The sequence below is a fragment of the Eleutherodactylus coqui genome, chromosome 11, assembly GCF_035609145.1.
Source record: "Eleutherodactylus coqui strain aEleCoq1 chromosome 11, aEleCoq1.hap1, whole genome shotgun sequence".
In the NCBI taxonomy this organism is placed as follows: domain Eukaryota; kingdom Metazoa; phylum Chordata; class Amphibia; order Anura; family Eleutherodactylidae; genus Eleutherodactylus; species Eleutherodactylus coqui.
Genome location: NC_089847.1, coordinates 7914805 through 7935309, shown reverse-complemented (window position 1 = coordinate 7935309; position 20505 = coordinate 7914805). Strand labels below are relative to the sequence as shown.

Here is a 20505-nt window from a genome sequence, read left to right as displayed (position 1 = left end):
ACTGCAATGGCCCCATCCTTGGGCATCCGACCCTGCTGATCAGCTATGGATGACCTATGGCGCCACGGCAGAGTGTATGGAGCTGGGTGATCCCGGCTGCGTACGCTGACATAGCGGCCTGGTGAATAGCTGATGGACGGACCCCGCTGATCAGCTATTAATGACCTGGCCTCACTGTTTAGAGCTGGAAACCCCCTGTAAGTCCCGCTGCAGCCCGGTTTTCCTGGTGATCAGCTTGCGGTTGGAGCAGATCGGCCACAACGTCTTCAGGTATCACTTGTATCCCTCCTTGGCAACGAGGAAGCAGTTGCACAATCTGACTGACTGATTGGTGTTTGTTTGAGCATCGTTGGTGCCAACATGTGATTAGATTGCAAGGCAAAGCGGCAGCAAATGAGTGGAAAGTCCTGAGAGGAGTCATGAGGAAGTCGCCGGCATGCAGGAAGTTTTTGTGGTAGGACAGAGAAGTTTGTGGAAAGCGGTCAGAGCGCAGGGAAACTCCGCAGGGCGCATCCAGAAGAGTTTGAGAACTTTGCACATAAGAAGTGGCCTGATTGTGACCAAGTCCCACCGCCGCCGCCACGCTCTCTGTTCAGCTTTTTTTCTTCTTGGAGCTGATTTCCCCATTTTTTTAATATATCGTGACTGATGGTCTGAGCGACTTCCATGTGTAATGCTCTTTCATCACAAGCGCTGTACGGAAGTAAACTAATGGAAAAAGTTTTAAAGGGGTTCTCCAGGACTTCACGGTAGGTCAACAATAGATGATCGGAGGTTGGCTGCTATTTGGGATCCCCGCTGATATTGGGCCATTTGTCTTTGTAGACAAAACCGGAAGCTGACAGCTCTGTCCACGGTGCAGTGGCCTGGTTTAGTATTGCAGGAGCAAGTCCCATTGAATTCAATGCAATACCAACCACTACGCTACAGCCAGCGCTGTTTGCTTCTTGCTCAGTCCACAATGACAGCAGCAACAATATCAGCTGGTGGCCTTGTATCCCAAGTGTTGGGCCATGCTGATCAGCTGTTGGTGACTATCCTGAGGATAGGTCATTGATTGTAACATCCCGGACAACCCCTTTAAGTAATTTTCCATTTTCTGCCAATGCAATGAGTAGAGGATGGGTGTTATGAGCATGCCGGGGTTAGCTGAACGTTTTGTAATGACTGAAGGCGATGCATCGCTTTGTCTGGGGGGCTACATATTGGAGACTATAGTAGGCTGACCATGATGTTATCACGACGTGCATCGAGGAAGGGGGGGGGGCAGAATCTTCTCTTGGGGCCGGTTAATATATTACTCACTGAGGAGTCTGAAATTGCAGCGTTCGGTCAAATCATTGACCAGCAATATACCTAACGTCAAGAATAGGCATTGTTGACGGCCCCCTGGGGTCTTCTATTGCCCCTATGTTCGTTACCTGAGGGTCTGACTTTGCTTCTCTCTCGCAGGAATACGTTAAAGGCCTCTGCGAACCGGAGATGGAGATAAGAGAAGGCTACCCCAAGGAGATGCACTGCATATTCGCCTCCGCTCAGGGTTTGTTCCTCAACCGTCTCATTATGGACACTTGCGCCCACATCGCCATGGTGGAAATCGGCATCCTTAGTATTAAAGGTGGCACGGAACCCGTTGTCATGGCTCAGAGTCAAATCCAGCAGTTTGTTAGACTCTTTAGAAATAACGAAAATCTATCCCACGACCGAGAACCGGAGGTAAAACGGAGGTTCAAACAGTTTGTGGAAGCCAACGCCGATAAATATACCATGGACCTATTAATACTGCCCAGCACATTAAAGGAGGAGCTGCTGAATCTCACGTCGGAGGCCAAATCTTGTACAATACCCGACTGTGCAGATCTTGAGATCGCCACGGTAAACACCAACGCTGTAGACCAAGCCGATGGCAGTCGGTGCACTGAGCAGTCCAGAGTTGGCACACGGACCCCGGTGACGGAACTGACCAAACAGCTGGACTCGGTCTTTTCCAGCGTACCGAAAACTCTACCAAACCCGCCACTCGTGCCGCTCTCCCACCAAGAAAGATCGTCTGTGAAGCGACGATATTCAGAGAGTGAAGAAAGATGTCTGAAGAAGCCCTTCTCCTTAGAATGCATCCAGGTAGACGGTCCCATCTCCAGAGTCACCGACCCGTCTGATATTCCCATCATTGACTTGGTATCTGATTCCGGCGAAGACTCGTTGATCATCGTAGAAGACGACGCCACCGTCAGCGCGGAAACGGAGTACAAAATCCTTGTGAACTTCTTTAAGACTATGGGGTATTCCAAGGAAGTGGTTGAAAAGGTTATCCGGAACTTTGGACAGTCTGAGGAACCCTTAAGGCTTCTTGAAGAGATAGAAAAAGAAAGCAACAAGGTGCCGAGTCGGCGGGAAAGTCAAACCGGTGAGCAGCGAACGGCTCAAGACCTTAATGTCCCTAAAAAGGAGTCTCGGCCGCAGCAAGAGGTGATGGTAGAGCCCATCAGTACACACGCATTCAGTAACGGAGACCTTCTGAAGTATAACTCAAGGAAGCACAACCCCCTAGGGACTGAAGGACTCAAGACCCAAAGACCGGGAATGGAAGGTAATTTACTAAAAAACTTTAGCTTTGTTGCAAGAGGGGCTTCCAGTCCCCCGAGGAATAGACAAGTCTCAGCCTCCGAAGAACCGGGACCTTCCAACCTGCCTCCGGTCAAAGTTATAAAGCAGATCCCAGTAAAAGGCTGCACTCCTATGTATCCACCGAGACCAGTGCAGAATGCCGTTAAACCCTCCGTATCGGAGAGACCGGACAAGCAGAAGCCGTCCGTCACCGGAGTCCAAATGTTCCTGAATTCAATCAAAACGCCTTATAAACTGGAATTAAAGAACGAGCCGGGCGGAGCGGAGCTGCGGCACATCATCATCGATGGAAGCAACGTCGCGATCAGGTCAGTACCGCGCCTGTTGTGGGGATGTTGGCTGCTGTAGGGTGGGCAAGCTGCTGTACAATGCAGGATCCAGGTGGCCCACTATAGCCAACTTTAACCCCTTAATGACCGCCACAAAAAGGCTTTAGGGGTTCTGATGCCTTTTTGTGGCACTACATCCGGAGTTTGGCGCGGCGTCTTGAATAGGGTCTCTACCAGCTACCGGGGCCTCTAGCGGAGCCTCATAGCAATAGAATGCTGTCATGGCCAAAAGTTTTGAGACCGACACAAATTATGTGGTTTTTTTTATAGTTTTCTGCTCTGTGTTTTAAACTATTTTAGTCAGATGTTTCTATGGGTTACTGAAGTGCAATTAGAAGCATTTCATACGTTTTTAACCCTTTATGGACAAATATATAGACTTCATATTTACAGCGTTGGCCCTTATTTTCCAGCCTTCTGCGCTTCGCCCTGACATGCTGGATATCAGCTTCTGGGCTAAAACCTGATGGATGACGCCCGCTCCTCCCAATCAGCGCTGGGAGGTCATCACAATCTGTGTGTTTGTCCACCCGCTTTGTTGCAAATCCTCAGTGGGATGAGATCTGCGGAGTTTCCTGCCATGGACCCAAAATGTCAATATTTTGTTCACCGAGCCACTCGGTTAGCACTTTTCCCTTTGAGATGGAGCTCCATCATGCGGAAAAAGCCTTGTTCGTCACCAAATTGTTCCCGGGCGGCTGGGCGAGGGTGCTGCCGGGGCGGCTGGGCGAGGGTGCTGCCGGGGCGGCTGGGCGAGGGTGCTGCCGGGGCGGCTGGGCGAGGGTGCTGCCGGGGCGGCTGGGCGAGGGTGCTCCCAGACGAGGTTTATATCCCATTCTGTATTGATGGTGGTGGTCTTAGGCTGTGAGTGAGCCGCTCCCTGGGATGGGCAACCACCCCACACATGAACATCTCGGGGTGCCGTAATGCTGGCATGACCCAGGACGCATGGTAGCGCTCACCTTCTCTTCTCCGGACAGTCCTACTTCTGATGAAGCCCTTTATGACTATTTGGGACATCTGGAAGTAATTTCACCCCCGATCCTCTGCGGTCCAATCCCTGGACAGTATTTTAAAGTTTGAAAACTTATGAATTGCTTATAATTGTATTTCAGTAACCATAGAAACATCTGACTAAAATATCTTAAAACACTGAAGCCCCAAACTTTGTGAAAAACTAAAATTTGTGTCTGTCCCAAAACATTTGGCCACGACTTGTACGCTGTAATACTGAAGTACTGCAGTGTATTATGGAAACCATCAAAGGTGATGGCATTCATACCATGCGAGTGCCGGCTGTCTTTAATGGCTGACCCGCGTCTGCAGCAGCCGCTGTCTGGACTCACGCTGATTGCGGCTGTTAACCCTTTAAATGCAGCCATCACTCTGACAGCGGCAGATCGTCCCAGAAGATGGGGGACTAGAACCTGGCCCCCTGCATTTGTGCTGTTGTCCTCTGGATCTGCCGTCTCCCATCATCCCTCTTCCATCCTCCAAGATGGCCACCATGCCTATTATACTGTGCCTTGCTCACTGACCACTGCTGGCCCATCACATGAGCAACCGAGGTCAATCAGAGCAGCGAGACGTGCCTGAGAGCACAATGCACATGTGCATCGGGTAGTGACTGTAGCAGGGCCGCCATCTTGGAAGATGGAAGTGTGGCCATAGGATCCAGGGGACACCGGCACAGAGTGCTGAGTAGTAATACACTCCCCCTACGCCCTTCTCATTCGCAGGACTAGAGCGCCCCTTTAAAGAGGATGTACATGTGTACAATTTTATGGCCTATCGTTAACCAATAGTAGATCAGCAAAGGTTTGACAACCAAAAGTTCCGTCAATCAGCTGTTTGCTGGAGCCATTTGGTCATACACTGAGCTGATTTCTGCAGGAAGCAGACAGCTTCATTCCCACTGCAGTGGCCAGGCTTGGTATTGCAGGCAAAGTTCCCATTCACTTCAATGCCTGTAGTACCAAGCCTAGCCACTGTGGTGTGAACGGAGCTGTCTGCTTTCTGCAGAAATAAGCGCATTGCTTAAGCACTGTGGCTTGGTGAACAGCTGATTGACGGGGGCCCTACTGACTTACTATTGATGGCCTTTCCTGAAGATAGGCAATAAAAAGTTTACAAATGGACATCCCTTTAATTTTATAATGGGCGGACTAGTTGGCAGCACTGCTCGATGCTTTCAGCGCTCACACCGGGGGAACGACATGGAAGGCGAGGCATAAAATGTACATCAGCGGATCGGCTGCTCTCAGCCCATAAGTGTAAGGTATAGTGCTAAAAGTAGGTGACTGTCGCTTTAAGGCTTTTCACTCGAGGCTGGATGATCCCTTTAATAACCACTTAAATGTGAACATTATTTTTTATAGTTTTAGTAATTTCTTTTTTTACGATTGTCGCTTCTCTGAAATAATAGAGTAATATTAATCATCTCGTTTTGGGAGTGTTTCGCAAGGTCACTATGAGTCACGGTCCTCGCAGATCCGTGACGTCACTTTCTCTGCTGCGATGACGTCGCATTTCGGGAAGAGTCGTTAACGGCTTAAAGTTAGAAATTCATCTTAATTTTAAAAAAGTGAACATTTTGAGAGGCGGCCGGCGGGTCTGAGTCACAGAGACGTTACCGAGCGCATCCTGTTATGTATCACAAACCACAACACATGATGAGGGTTGTAGTCCGGCTGCAACTGGAAAGCACCTGTGTGCTACATTGTATCACCGGTCCCATGACACTCATTGTCACATTGTCATCCGTCAGCAGCTGATGGCACTTCTATAGAAACAGACTGCTGAGGAGCTCAGTGTCTGTGTGCTGGGTTATTCTGGTCGCGTCACAATCAACACAGCTAAACACTTGTACATATATTACATTACCTATCCCGTAATATACTCCAGAGCTGCACTCACTATTCTGCTGGTGGAGTCACTGTGTACATACATTACTTATCCTGTACTGCTCCTGAGTTATATCCTGTATTATACTCCAGAGCTGCACTCACTATTCTGCTGCTGGAGTCACTGTGTACATACATTACTTATCCTGTACTGCTCCAGAGCTGCACTCATTGTTCTGCTGGTGGAGTCACTGTGTACATACATTACTTATCCTGTACTGCTCCTGAGTTATATCCTGTATTATACTCCAGAGCTGCACTCACTATTCTGCTGGTGGAGTCACTGTGTACATACATTACTTATCCTGTACTGCTCCTGAGTTATATCCTGTATTATACTCCAGAGCTGCACTCACTATTCTGCTGCTGGAGTCACTGTGTACATACATTACTTATCCTGTACTGCTCCAGAGCTGCACTCATTGTTCTGCTGGTGGAGTCACTGTGTACATACATTAATTATCCTGTACTGCTCCTGAGTTACATCCTGTATTATACTCCAGAGCTGCACTCACTATTCTGCTGGTGGAGTCACTGTGTACATACATTACTTATCCTGTACTGATCCGGAGTTCCATCCTGTATTATACCCCAGAGCTGCACTCACTATTCTGCTGGTGGAGTCACTGTGTACATACATTACTTATCCTGTACTGATCCTGAGTTACATCCTGTATTATACCCCAGAGCTGCACTCACTATTCTGCTGGTGGAGTCACTGTGTACATACATTACTTATCCTGTACTGATCCGGAGTTACATCCTGTGTTATACTCCAGAGCTGCACTCACTATTCTGCTGGTGGGGTCACTGTGTACATACATTACTTATCCTGTACTGATCCTGAGTTACATCCTGCATTATACTCCAGAGCTGCACTCACTATTCTGCTGGTGGAGTCACTGTGTACATACATTACTTATCCTGTGCTGATCCTGTACTATACTCCAGAGCTGCACTCACTATTCTGCTGGTGGAGTCACTGTGTACATACATTACTTATCCTGTACTGATCCGGAGTTACATCCTGTGTTATACTTCAGAGCTGCGCTCACTATACTGCTGTTGAGTGCTACCTTTGACCCTAATTGGTATACGCTGTGGGGGTTTTATAAGCCGGACTTACGGGCAGTAAAACAAGCCTGTTTAGAAATCTTCATTAGTGACTGATATACGGTAGCGCCGCCTGGAGGGCAGAAGGGGAAAACCTGGTAATGGGTTCCCTTTAATCCCAGTGGTGTCCTCCCCCTCTCATCCTGTAGATGGCGGTTTATTGGTTAGTAGTATCCCCTAGTTCACTACAATCGGTGACTTCCTGCTTTGGGGACTCCCGTCTTCTAACGCTCCCCGTCTTCGTCTCGCAGCCACGGTTTGCAGCGCTTCTTCTCCTGCCGAGGAATCGCGATAGCGGTCGAATATTTCTGGAAGTTGGGACATCGGAAGATCACCGTGTTTGTCCCCCAGTGGAGAACGAAGAGAGATCCCAACATCACCGGTAAGTCCGGGGGCCATAGAGGGTCCGGAGCGAGTATATCCTCCCCCTCCCCCTCTCTCACCTCCCACCCCCTCCAAACTCCAGAAACTCTGCGTTTGGGTTGTGTTTCTAGTGGCCACCATTCAGCACGATTACAGCGATGGGTTTATCGAGGGCTTGAAGATGTGATCATTCGATCGCCGGGATAATACACTGCATTACTTATGTAATGCATTCTACTAAGCCTATGACAGCAGCCTATTGGACTGCAGGAGGCGGGGTCTAATAGTCTGACCTACATGGCAGACATGGGGGCCTTTGTCAGGCTTTGGGTATCATGGGAGCCCATTGATGTCTAGTGATCGCACTGCAGGGACGCCGATGGGTGACTGAAGGAGCCCCCTCCCTGTCATCTGCTTAAATGCTGCTGTTGCTATTGGTCGTGGCACGTAAGGGGTTAACTGCCAGGATTTGAGGTTTATCCATTCGTGGCTGTTAGAGCAGGAGCCGGGCCGTCAGTCAGTCAAGCAGTAAAAAGGTGTATTGATAGCAACTAAAGGGTTAAAGGGGATAAATGTGTGAGCGCTGGGGGTCCGACCACTGGGGGCATGGCGCCCTTGAATGCCCCATGTGAATGCTCAGCCACCGCTCCCATCACAGGGGTCCTCGGGGTGCCGATCAGCGATCTGACACTAATGAAGGTTATTGGGAATGCCGATTACATATTGCTGCGGATGTATGTGGGGTCCGTTGGCCGTCGGGCTCCGGGGGGCCGTGGTGGACCATGAACAGCCGACGCTGGACTTCAGGGGACGTTACATGAGGACCGCAGCCCCTTCTCTCATCTGTAATGTCCTTTAGCTGACACGTTCTATGGGTGGGCTTTTCCCGCCATCACTTGTTATGCTGCAGTAACGGCGCTGCGGTTTAGCGGTCGTCATAGTGAAACCTCGGTGCCGCTCGACGGGTTTGTAGTTTTGACTTTGATGTTTTTCATGACTGCTTGACGTCTTTATATAAAAACAGGAAATCCTTCTGTTCTAAGCAGTTGTAGAATGACGGGGGCGCCACTGATCTACCTGCGTCCAGGAGCGCTACAGAACACGACCTCCAGAGGGGTCAGCGCTACAGAACACGACCTCCAGAGGGGTCAGCGCTACAGAACACGACCTCCAGAGGGGTCAGCGCTCAGAACACGACCTCCAGAGGGGTCAGCGCTCAGAACACGACCTCCAGAGGGGTCAGCGCTACAGAACACGACCTCCAGAGGGGTCAGCGCTACAGAACACGACCTCCAGAGGGGTCAGCGCTCAGAACACGACCTCCAGAGGGGTCAGCGCTCAGAACACGACCTCCAGAGGGGTCAGCGCTCAGAACACGACCTCCAGAGGGGTCAGCGCTCAGAACACGACCTCCAGAGGGGTCAGCGCTCAGAACACGACCTCCAGAGGGGTCAGCGCTCAGAACACGACCTCCAGAGGGGTCAGCGCTCAGAACACGACCTCCAGAGGGGTCAGCGCTCAGAACACGACCTCCAGAGGGGTCAGCGCTCAGAACACGACCTCCAGAGGGGTCAGCGCTCAGAACACGACCTCCAGAGGGGTCAGCGCTCAGAACACGACCTCCAGAGGGGTCAGCGCTCAGAACACGACCTCCAGAGGGGTCAGCGCTCAGAACACGACCTCCAGAGGGGTCAGCGCTCAGAACACGACCTCCAGAGGGGTCAGCGCTCAGAACACGACCTCCAGAGGGGTCAGCGCTCAGAACACGACCTCCAGAGGGGTCAGCGCTCAGAACACGACCTCCAGAGGGGTCAGCGCTCAGAACACGACCTCCAGAGGGGTCAGCGCTCAGAACACGACCTCCAGAGGGGTCAGCGCTCAGAACACGACCTCCAGAGGGGTCAGCGCTCAGAACACGACCTCCAGAGGGGTCAGCGCTCAGAACACGACCTCCAGAGGGGTCAGCGCTCAGAACACGACCTCCAGAGGGGTCAGCGCTCAGAACACGACCTCCAGAGGGGTCAGCGCTCAGAACACGACCTCCAGAGGGGTCAGCGCTCAGAACACGACCTCCAGAGGGGTCAGCGCTCAGAACACGACCTCCAGAGGGGTCAGCGCTCAGAACACGACCTCCAGAGGGGTCAGCGCTCAGAACACGACCTCCAGAGGGGTCAGCGCTCAGAACACGACCTCCAGAGGGGTCAGCGCTCAGAACACGACCTCCAGAGGGGTCAGCGCTCAGAACACGACCTCCAGAGGGGTCAGCGCTCAGAACACGACCTCCAGAGGGGTCAGCGCTCAGAACACGACCTCCAGAGGGGTCAGCGCTCAGAACACGACCTCCAGAGGGGTCAGCGCTCAGAACACGACCTCCAGAGGGGTCAGCGCTCAGAACACGACCTCCAGAGGGGTCAGCGCTCAGAACACGACCTCCAGAGGGGTCAGCGCTCAGAACACGACCTCCAGAGGGGTCAGCGCTCAGAACACGACCTCCAGAGGGGTCAGCGCTCAGAACACGACCTCCAGAGGGGTCAGCGCTCAGAACACGACCTCCAGAGGGGTCAGCGCTCAGAACACGACCTCCAGAGGGGTCAGCGCTCAGAACACGACCTCCAGAGGGGTCAGCGCTCAGAACACGACCTCCAGAGGGGTCAGCGCTCAGAACACGACCTCCAGAGGGGTCAGCGCTCAGAACACGACCTCCAGAGGGGTCAGCGCTCAGAACACGACCTCCAGAGGGGTCAGCGCTCAGAACACGACCTCCAGAGGGGTCAGCGCTCAGAACACGACCTCCAGAGGGGTCAGCGCTCAGAACACGACCTCCAGAGGGGTCAGCGCTCAGAACACGACCTCCAGAGGGGTCAGCGCTCAGAACACGACCTCCAGAGGGGTCAGCGCTCAGAACACGACCTCCAGAGGGGTCAGCGCTCAGAACACGACCTCCAGAGGGGTCAGCGCTCAGAACACGACCTCCAGAGGGGTCAGCGCTCAGAACACGACCTCCAGAGGGGTCAGCGCTCAGAACACGACCTCCAGAGGGGTCAGCGCTCAGAACACGACCTCCAGAGGGGTCAGCGCTCAGAACACGACCTCCAGAGGGGTCAGCGCTCAGAACACGACCTCCAGAGGGGTCAGCGCTCAGAACACGACCTCCAGAGGGGTCAGCGCTCAGAACACGACCTCCAGAGGGGTCAGCGCTCAGAACACGACCTCCAGAGGGGTCAGCGCTCAGAACACGACCTCCAGAGGGGTCAGCGCTCAGAACACGACCTCCAGAGGGGTCAGCGCTCAGAACACGACCTCCAGAGGGGTCAGCGCTCAGAACACGACCTCCAGAGGGGTCAGCGCTCAGAACACGACCTCCAGAGGGGTCAGCGCTCAGAACACGACCTCCAGAGGGGTCAGCGCTCAGAACACGACCTCCAGAGGGGTCAGCGCTACAGAACACGACCTCCAGAGGGGTCAGCGCTACAGAACACGACCTCCAGAGGGGTCAGCGCTCAGAACACGACCTCCAGAGGGGTCAGCGCTCAGAACACGACCTCCAGAGGGGTCAGCGCTCAGAACACGACCTCCAGAGGGGTCAGCGCTACAGAACACGACCTCCAGAGGGGTCAGCGCTACAGAACACGACCTCCAGAGGGGTCAGCGCTACAGAACACGACCTCCAGAGGGGTCAGCGCTACAGAACACGACCTCCAGAGGGGTCAGCGCTACAGAACACGACCTCCAGAGGGGTCAGCGCTACAGAACACGACCTCCAGAGGGGTCAGCGCTACAGAACACGACCTCCAGAGGGGTCAGCGCTACAGAACACGACCTCCAGAGGGGTCAGCGCTACAGAACACGACCTCCAGAGGGGTCAGCGCTACAGAACACGACCTCCAGAGGGGTCAGCGCTACAGAACACGACCTCCAGAGGGGTCAGCGCTACAGAACACGACCTCCAGAGGGGTCAGCGCTACAGAACACGACCTCCAGAGGGGTCAGCGCTACAGAACACGACCTCCAGAGGGGTCAGCGCTACAGAACACGACCTCCAGAGGGGTCAGCGCTACAGAACACGACCTCCAGAGGGGTCAGCGCTACAGAACACGACCTCCAGAGGGGTCAGCGCTACAGAACACGACCTCCAGAGGGGTCAGCGCTACAGAACACGACCTCCAGAGGGGTCAGCGCTACAGAACACGACCTCCAGAGGGGTCAGCGCTACAGAACACGACCTCCAGAGGGGTCAGCGCTACAGAACACGACCTCCAGAGGGGTCAGCGCTACAGAACACGACCTCCAGAGGGGTCAGCGCTACAGAACACGACCTCCAGAGGGGTCAGCGCTACAGAACACGACCTCCAGAGGGGTCAGCGCTACAGAACACGACCTCCAGAGGGGTCAGCGCTACAGAACACGACCTCCAGAGGGGTCAGCGCTACAGAACACGACCTCCAGAGGGGTCAGCGCTACAGAACACGACCTCCAGAGGGGTCAGCGCTACAGAACACGACCTCCAGAGGGGTCAGCGCTACAGAACACGACCTCCAGAGGGGTCAGCGCTACAGAACACGACCTCCAGAGGGGTCAGCGCTACAGAACACGACCTCCAGAGGGGTCAGCGCTACAGAACACGACCTCCAGAGGGGTCAGCGCTACAGAACACGACCTCCAGAGGGGTCAGCGCTACAGAACACGACCTCCAGAGGGGTCAGCGCTACAGAACACGACCTCCAGAGGGGTCAGCGCTACAGAACACGACCTCCAGAGGGGTCAGCGCTACAGAACACGACCTCCAGAGGGGTCAGCGCTACAGAACACGACCTCCAGAGGGGTCAGCGCTACAGAACACGACCTCCAGAGGGGTCAGCGCTACAGAACACGACCTCCAGAGGGGTCAGCGCTACAGAACACGACCTCCAGAGGGGTCAGCGCTACAGAACACGACCTCCAGAGGGGTCAGCGCTACAGAACACGACCTCCAGAGGGGTCAGCGCTACAGAACACGACCTCCAGAGGGGTCAGCGCTACAGAACACGACCTCCAGAGGGGTCAGCGCTACAGAACACGACCTCCAGAGGGGTCAGCGCTACAGAACACGACCTCCAGAGGGGTCAGCGCTACAGAACACGACCTCCAGAGGGGTCAGCGCTACAGAACACGACCTCCAGAGGGGTCAGCGCTACAGAACACGACCTCCAGAGGGGTCAGCGCTACAGAACACGACCTCCAGCGGGGTCAGCGCTCAGAACACGACCTCCAGCGGGGTCAGCGCTCAGAACACGACCTCCAGAGGGGTCAGCGCTCAGAACACGACCTCCAGAGGGGTCAGCGCTACAGAACACGACCTCCAGAGGGGTCAGCGCTACAGAACACGACCTCCAGAGGGGTCAGCGCTACAGAACACGACCTCCAGAGGGGTCAGCGCTCAGAACACGACCTCCAGAGGGGTCAGCGCTGCTGTGTTCCCTTTACTTCCTTTTACCCGGAGGAGGAATGTGATGGATGGATACATAGAGAGATGGATGTGCCAAAAGTCTTGGGACAGGAACAAATATCATGTAGGACCCCAGCGAAGTGCAGCCGCTCTCCAAGATATTGATACCACAAGCGGACAGAAGACGTCTGGAGGATGTGGAGCTGTTTGGATGCCCCCCACAGCTCCAGGGGTATCTGTAGGTGCAGGATTTGCGGTGTGAATGGATTAGGCTCATGTCTGAGGATCATGCCCGCCGCACCAGTCATAGGACCTCTCCAGAATGTTCCTCCAACCAGTTATGGACACCCTGGGCCCGACGGCACGGAGCATTATCCCGCTGGAGCATCCATCGTTGTGGGGGGAGATGAAGTCCATGAAGGGCTGGAAATGGTTACAAAGCTGACCAGACATGCCTAGGTGGACCAGTGTACCCAACCCATGCCATGAGAGCCACACACCAGCATGGAGCCGGCACCGGCCTGCACAGCGCCTTGTTGACAAGTGGGGTCTGTGGCTACATGGGGTCTGCGCCACACATGAACCCCACCAGCCGCCTGAAACATTTGTTACTGTGACTCATCAGACCTCGCCATGTATTACCAGTCGTCTTAGGTCCAGTTAGTAAGCCCACAAGCCCATGTGGCGCGCTATGCCCAGTGTGGTGGTAGTAACAGAGGCCCCTGGTGGGTCTTCTACTCCTAGATCCCATGAAAGGTAAAGAACGCTGCGCCGACCTGCGGGATGTAGGCGGGCGCCGACCTGCGGGATGTAGGCGGGCGGGCCTCCTGCGCTGCCCACTGTGGGTGGTAATGCCTTCCATGACATATTACCGGTACACACGGGACACTGCATCGTGAAATGGTAAAAGCCCTCACAATTTCGGAGTGTCCCATCTGTCCAGTATTCGCCATCGTGCCTCGTTCCAACTCCAGTAATTCACGTCGTCTTGCCATGAGCACGCTGGGCAGCGTTAAACCTCACAACTGTTGGCGCTTCCAAGCCTTCTGTCCTCTACATATTGCTATCCCATGACTTTTGTCACATCCGTGTATTTTGTATACATGTTCCTGGGCTCCACTGGCACTTGGGGAATTCACATCAGCGGTCAGCCTGTATTCTCATTGGTTGAGGGTGAAGTGAAGCCGGCACATAGCAGATATGTAATATGTAATGCTGACACGAGTGCTTGTGGTTCAGGCGATGGCGGTATGAGAATACGGCCGGACATGACTGCTATACGGGCGGCTCACCATGATGGTTTTTATTTGGTGCCACATTTCTAAAGCCCCCACAGATGCTTCTCCGCCGACTGTAAGCAACACTTCTGAACATGAGTATCTTGGCTTTTGGGTAATGTCGCCCGGGGTCTTAGTCTTGCAGCAGGGGGCGCTGTTGGGCTCTTGAGTCAATCCCCCTGCAGGTTACTGTGGGTACTGTCAGCAGTCACTGTACAGTACTGCAGGGTATTTCCATTTAGGACCCGCACCTATTCCGGGATCGGAGACCAATGCACCCTCCCAAATTACGGAAACAACGCTGCTCACTGCGCTATTTCTATAACACCCGTTCACTTCTGTGGGAGTTACGGAATGGCATAAGACCGCCCTCTTGGTGCTTTCCATAAGTCCCACCCGCTACGGGTGGTCACCCTCCTATCTAGGCGTGGGCACCACATCCTATCAGACTGTTATGGCGTATCCTGGGGATGACCTGAGATGGTGATAGCGGGGCTCAGCAGCGGGGTGTAGTGGGGGCGCGGGTCCTTCTACGTGGCCTCCAGTCTAACACATCGTCTTGTCTTCCTTCATACAGAGCAGCATTTCCTCCAGCAGCTGGAAGAACTGGGCATCTTATCCTTCACTCCTTCCAGGACCGTCTTGGGATCTCGGATTGCAGCACATGATGACAGGTATGTAGTGTTCCCGATGAGGGGGGGTTGGGTTGTGGGGCTCGCGCCTTAAAGGGGTTGTCTGAGTCCCGTATGGGGTATTCTGCTGTAATCTACTTACCAATCCGCTGGATGGTCCTTGCTGTCAAACGTATCTGACTTCCACGGACGTCATGTACACGAGGGTCATCACGTCTTGCTGTGTATGCGTACATCCGCAGCTGCATCACTGACAGTTAACTATGTGGTGGCATGGACAGGACATTGGCGCAGTTCGTCGCCAGTGATGAAGCTGCTGAGGTTTGTGTACGCACTGAACTGTTATGGCTCGCGGAGCGTGCGCGACGTCGGTGGACATTCGGTGCACGCGACGTCGGTGGACATTCGGTGCACGCGACGTCGGTGGACATTCGGTGCACGCGACGTCGGTGGACGTGATCATCCAGGGCAGGGACTAGCTGGCAAACTTTTACCTGGGAAGGAGGTTGGAGCTAGAGCACTGGCCTATGAGTAGTACACATGTGGGTGTAGTCTGATGTGTGCAGCCAACCACACTAGGTCCTTCCTTCAGTTATAAAATATTGATGGTCTGTTCTCAGATTGGGCCACCAATGGAAGATCGATGGGGTCCATTGCCTGGGACCCCTGTTGATCAGCTGCTCTTAAGACTAGTTCACTTGTGCACCGAGCTGATGTCTGCAGGAAATGGACAGCTCCGTTCTCACTGCAGTGTCCAGGCTTGGTATTACAGGCATTAAAATAAATGAGAACTTTGTTTGCAATACCAAGCCTGGCCACTGCAGTGGGAACAGAGCTGTCCCCTTCCTCCAGAAATCACATCCGTGTGCAAGTACATCAGCCCAGCGAACAGCTTATCCGCAGGGTTCCAGGTGACAATCCACCGCTGATCTACTATTTATGACCTATCCTGAGGTCGGACCATCAATAATTTATAATTCCGACAATCCCTTTAAATTGATTACTAACATGTTAGTGATTACAGCAATGGTTGAATGAATACCACACATGGGTCTCGGACATCCCCTTTAATTTAAAGCCATATGGTTAAGCAGTAATTTACAGTGTATTAAAAATCAGGTAGCGGGGAAGGGGGCGGGGGCGGCTGCTCTGTGGTGGGCTCTGCCAGTGCAGTATGCACAGGTTGGCAGAGGCATGCATACGACCCGATGGATGCCGGATTATCAGACAGTTATAAAATACAATCGTTTTATTCAGGTCTTGCAAAATCTAGAATCTTACCGTCCGGATCAGAGGGATCTTATCTGTGACTTTATTATAGCGCTGCGGGTTTGCCTTCCGTCCCTCGCACCGCGCTCTGTGCGGTTCCCTTTTACTTTGGCCCGCATCAGCGCTGTAATCCAGGCTGCTGAATAAATGGATCCGGCCGGCAGTTGGCAATCACGGGGCGGTGGGGCTGCTTTACTGGACGTGACACGACTCTGGTCTGATGGGGTGTAAGGGGTCGGCCGCTCGGGCACGTTACACCGGCATACCTCAGCAGCAGAGTATGTAGGATATCCTTCACTTATTGCATGGACTGGAAAATCCACCTAGAATAAAAGTCCCTTAGGTCTGTATACAGCGGACATCGAAGTAATTCAACCCCCCGTACAAAATGGGAAGAGCTGCCAAATTTACTAAGTTTTATCTGTTTGCAAAAAACAATTAAACAACAATTTATTTCAATCATTTTTTATTGAACTTTTTCGATAAACATTAAACAGTAGTACATCATACTGATCTGCAGTTACCCTTTTATCTAAACATAGCCACGCTGATTCTCTCGCGTCATAAATCGTTGGTTTTCCCTGCAGAATACATACATTTATTTTGTAGAACAAAAAACTAAAAGATAATAAATTGAGAAAGGAAAAGAAAAAAAACTAAAAAAAAATAAAATAAATTAAAACACAACAACTTTATGATGCGTTAATACACGGCACATGTCTGACTAGAGGGGTGGCAGGTAGGGGAGGGGGGATGCTGGGGTAAGGGGTCGGGGGGGGGGGTGTAGTTCTTGCTTGTAGGCTTATTAGGCTCTCTGGGGTCCCTAAGGGTCCAAAGTACCTGTATATAACCAGTTTTCAAAAGGTTTAGATGCTCTCATGGCAATCCACGGGCTCCACAGATCATAGGACCTTTTGCGGTCTTTTTCCTCCTCTGCTCCCTCCATTTCGTATCTCATAAGAGTGTTAAATTTTTCTGTCCATATAACCTTTGTGGGTGGGACCGTGGAACGCCATAAGCCCGGGACAGACATCCTGACCGCTAGGATGGCCAATCTCAGGAGTTCGGTTTTGATCTTTGCCATGGACCCCGGGAGCATTAGCAGTAGGGCCATTTTTGGTGTAAAGGACACCGTCGACCTGGTCATGTTATTGTAGAGGAGCTCTACACTTTTCCATAGTTCAGCTACTAGTAGGCATTCCCACCAGATATGCAGCATAGTTCCTATGCTATTCTGGCATCTCCAACATGTATCAGGAACTTGTACGTCGATTTGGTGCAGTTTCGACGGTGTCCTGTACCATCGTGATAAAATTTTGAAATTTTGCTCCTGTATTCTGCCGAATTTGGTACTCTTATGACACATAAGGTAGGCCCTCTTCCAGTCTATACTGGTGAACGTTACTCCCATTTCCCTTTCCCATTGTGCCACGTAGCTGGGTGGGTCGTCCTCTGTCCCACGGGCCACCAACATTCTGTATATCAGCGAGATCCCGTGGTCCACAGATGATGATGTCATGCATGCAGTTTCAAACTGGGTTAGCGGTATGCTGCCACTTCCCCTGGGCGTCAGGGACTCCACATACCCCCTCACCTGGAAGTATTTCAACCATGCCCCTGGTGGGGGTCTGGTTTCTCCATAAAAGTCTCTCAGGGGTTTCACTCCTGACTGTGTGATTACGTCTCTCACTCGTGGTATCGGGGTGTTAGGTAGGGACAGGACCGGACCCCCTGCTCCAAAAGCCTGGAACTGGAGGTTGGCTGTCAGTGGGGTCAATGGTCCCGGGACAGAGATCAAACCCAATTTCTGCGCAAATGTGCCCCAGACGCTGAGCACTTCCCTTACTTGCGGTGAAAGGGAAGTTATCTCCTTCACATATTGTCCCGGAATCCATGGGGCCCCCTGAACCGCCGTAGATGCAATGTTGTGTTCTAATTCTACCCATAACTTTGCATTCTTGTCTCTCAGGAGTGATAGCACACAGTTGCTCAGGCGCGCCCTATAATACAGGGTGAAATCTGGGAGTCCCAGTCCTCCCTGATCCTTGGGGCGTGTGAGAAGCGCATATCTAAGCCGGGGTCTACGACCCCTCCAGACAAAGTTGGTTATTACCGCGCGCAGGTCAAGCAGGAATCGCCTATTGAGGTGGATAGGTAGTGTCTGACACAGGTAAAGGAATTTTGGTAGGGTGTCCATTTTTACGGCATTTATTCTACCTGTCCAGGATATGTAGAGTGGGCTCCACTTTTCTAGGTCCCCTTTAAATTTGGCAAGGAAGGGTTGGAAGTTTAAATCAAAGATCTGGTCCGGGTTTGCGCGGAGTTGGACTCCGAGGTATTTTATAGATGTGGGTTTCCACTTAAACGGGAAAGTCTCCTCTAGATCCAGGGCTTCTCTCTGGGGGATCGTTACATTTAATATCTCTGACTTTTGTAAATTTACTTTGAAATTGCTTATCCGCCCGTACTTTGCGAATTCATTCATCAATACCGGGAGGCCTATTCTGGGGTTTGACACGAACAGAAGGAGGTCGTCCGCAAACAATGCCATTTTATGTTCAGAGGTACCATCATGTATGCCTCTAATTGATGTATTACTTCGAATGGCATTAGCTAATGACTCCATTGACAAGATATATAGCAAAGGCGACAGCGGGCAGCCTTGTCTAGTGCCATTATGGATCATTATAGGTTCTGAAAGGGCTCCATTTATTTTGATCTTGGCTGAGGGGCCGTTGTACAGAGCCATGATTCATTCTCTTGTCCTCTGCCTGAGGCCTACTTGTCGTAGAGTCCCCTCCAGGTATCTCCATCTGACCCTGTCAAAGGCCTTTTCTGCGTCTACCGAAAGCAGACACAGTGGTTTATTTTGTGCTCTAGCCAAGTTGATCAGGGACATAGATTTAATGGTGTTGTCCCTGGCTTCTCTACCAGGGACAAAGCCCACTTGTTCTTTGTGAATCAGGCCCGGTATATGCTTGCCAAGCCTATTAGCAATCAGCTTAGCGAACATTTTGACGTCGATGTTTATCAGCGATATTGGCCTGAAATTGGAACAGTGCATTGGATCCTTACCCGGTTTTGGGACTACCGCTATATGCGCTTGAAGGGCTTGGGGGGGGGAGGGATTTTCCCTGGACACCTCGTTAAATGTTTGTACTAGGAGGGGGGATAGTTCGTCTTTGAACTGTTTGTAGAAACGTGCCGAGTAGCCGTCTGGGCCTGGGCTCTTCGCTATTTTTAACTCACCAATGCATTCTAAGACTTCTTCCTGAGTAAAGTCCTGATCTAGATTTTCTGCTATTTCCTCCTCTAATGGGCCTGGTCCGAATTCTTTTAGGTATTCCTCTTCTTCCCTATTGTTGGTCTCGTTTAGTTTCTGGTCCTTTTCTATATTGTAAAGTCCGTCATAGTAGCTGTGGAATTCGTCAAGTATATCCCTTGTTGAGAAAGCTAAGTCCCCTCTGGCTTTTTGAAGTTTTGCAACGAATGTCTGAGGCATTCGTGGGTGTAGGGATTGCGCTAACTTACTACCGCATTTGTCCCCGTGTTCGAAGTCGATTCCTCGCATCCTATCTCTATAGGCTAAAGCTTTCTGGTCTAGGATTACCCTGATTCGTTGCCGTAGAGACGATATCTCTGCCTGCAACCCGCTATTTGGCGCTCTTTTATTTGCTAATTCTTGCTTCTGGAGGTTTGCCAATAAGTCTCCCAGCTCACGCGCTCTCTCTTTTTTAAGTCTTGCCCCATGCGAAATTAATGTGCCTCTCAACGCATTTGAGCGCTTCCCATTTCACCGGGGCCCGGGTTTCATCGTCCTGGTGGTCTATTATGTAGTTTGCTATGGTGGTTTTAATTTCTTGTATACACAGGGGATCCTTTAGAAGATTATCATTTAACCTCCAATTTTTTTGTCTTGTGTCTCCTTGCGTGTCTGCAAATTCTGCGTATACTGGTGTGTGGTCAGACCATATCAGGGGTCCTATGGAGCTGGACGGCTGGGTGTCCAACAACGAGTGAGAGACCCACACATAGTCTAATCTGCTATAGCTGTTGTGTGCAGATGAGTGGTATGTGTAGTCCCTTTCCCCTGGATGCATGACCCTCCATAAGTCAACCAGACGCATCCCTCCCAATTCCTTGAGAAGGGCGCGTGTGGCGGCCCGTGAAACAGAGGACTTACCTGAGGAAGTATCATGTTCTGGGTTGAATGCGAGGTTGAAGTCTCCTCCCAGTATAATGGTTGAGCCCTCTGCGAACCTTGCTAGCTTCTCCAATGTGGTCAGTCCAAAGGATGTCTGTCCCTGATTTGGGAAATAAACATTGGCAAAAGAGATTATTTTACCTAACACCTCTGCTTTAATAAACAGGAAGCGGCCCTCTGGGTCACGTAGTACGCCAAGGGGCTGAACTTGTAAAGAATTATGGAAGGCGATAGAGACACCACCTGCTTTGCGATTGGGGTCGGGGCTGTGGTACCAAGCAGGGAACCTTTTAGTGGAGCATGTCGGGATCTCACCCGCTTTGAAGTGCGTCTCCTGGAGCAGAAGGACTTTAATTCCTTTC

The 20505-nt window shown here is 52.2% G+C and overlaps 1 protein-coding gene across 3 annotated transcripts in view; it reads left to right on the top strand.

The window, feature by feature from the left end:
• N4BP1 (NEDD4 binding protein 1) overlaps positions 1-20505 on the top strand; it is a 36516-nt gene that overhangs the window by 4049 nt on the left and 11962 nt on the right. For all 3 annotated transcript variants that reach the window (XR_010787219.1, XM_066584041.1, XM_066584042.1), the window contains exons 3-5: positions 1453-2936; positions 7225-7355; positions 14616-14712. Coding sequence is in view for 2 of the 3 variants with exons in the window: in XM_066584041.1 (XP_066440138.1) it covers positions 1453-2936; positions 7225-7355; positions 14616-14712 (1712 nt within the window). In the remaining variant the exon portion in view is untranslated. The remainder of the gene's footprint in view (positions 1-1452; positions 2937-7224; positions 7356-14615; positions 14713-20505) is intronic.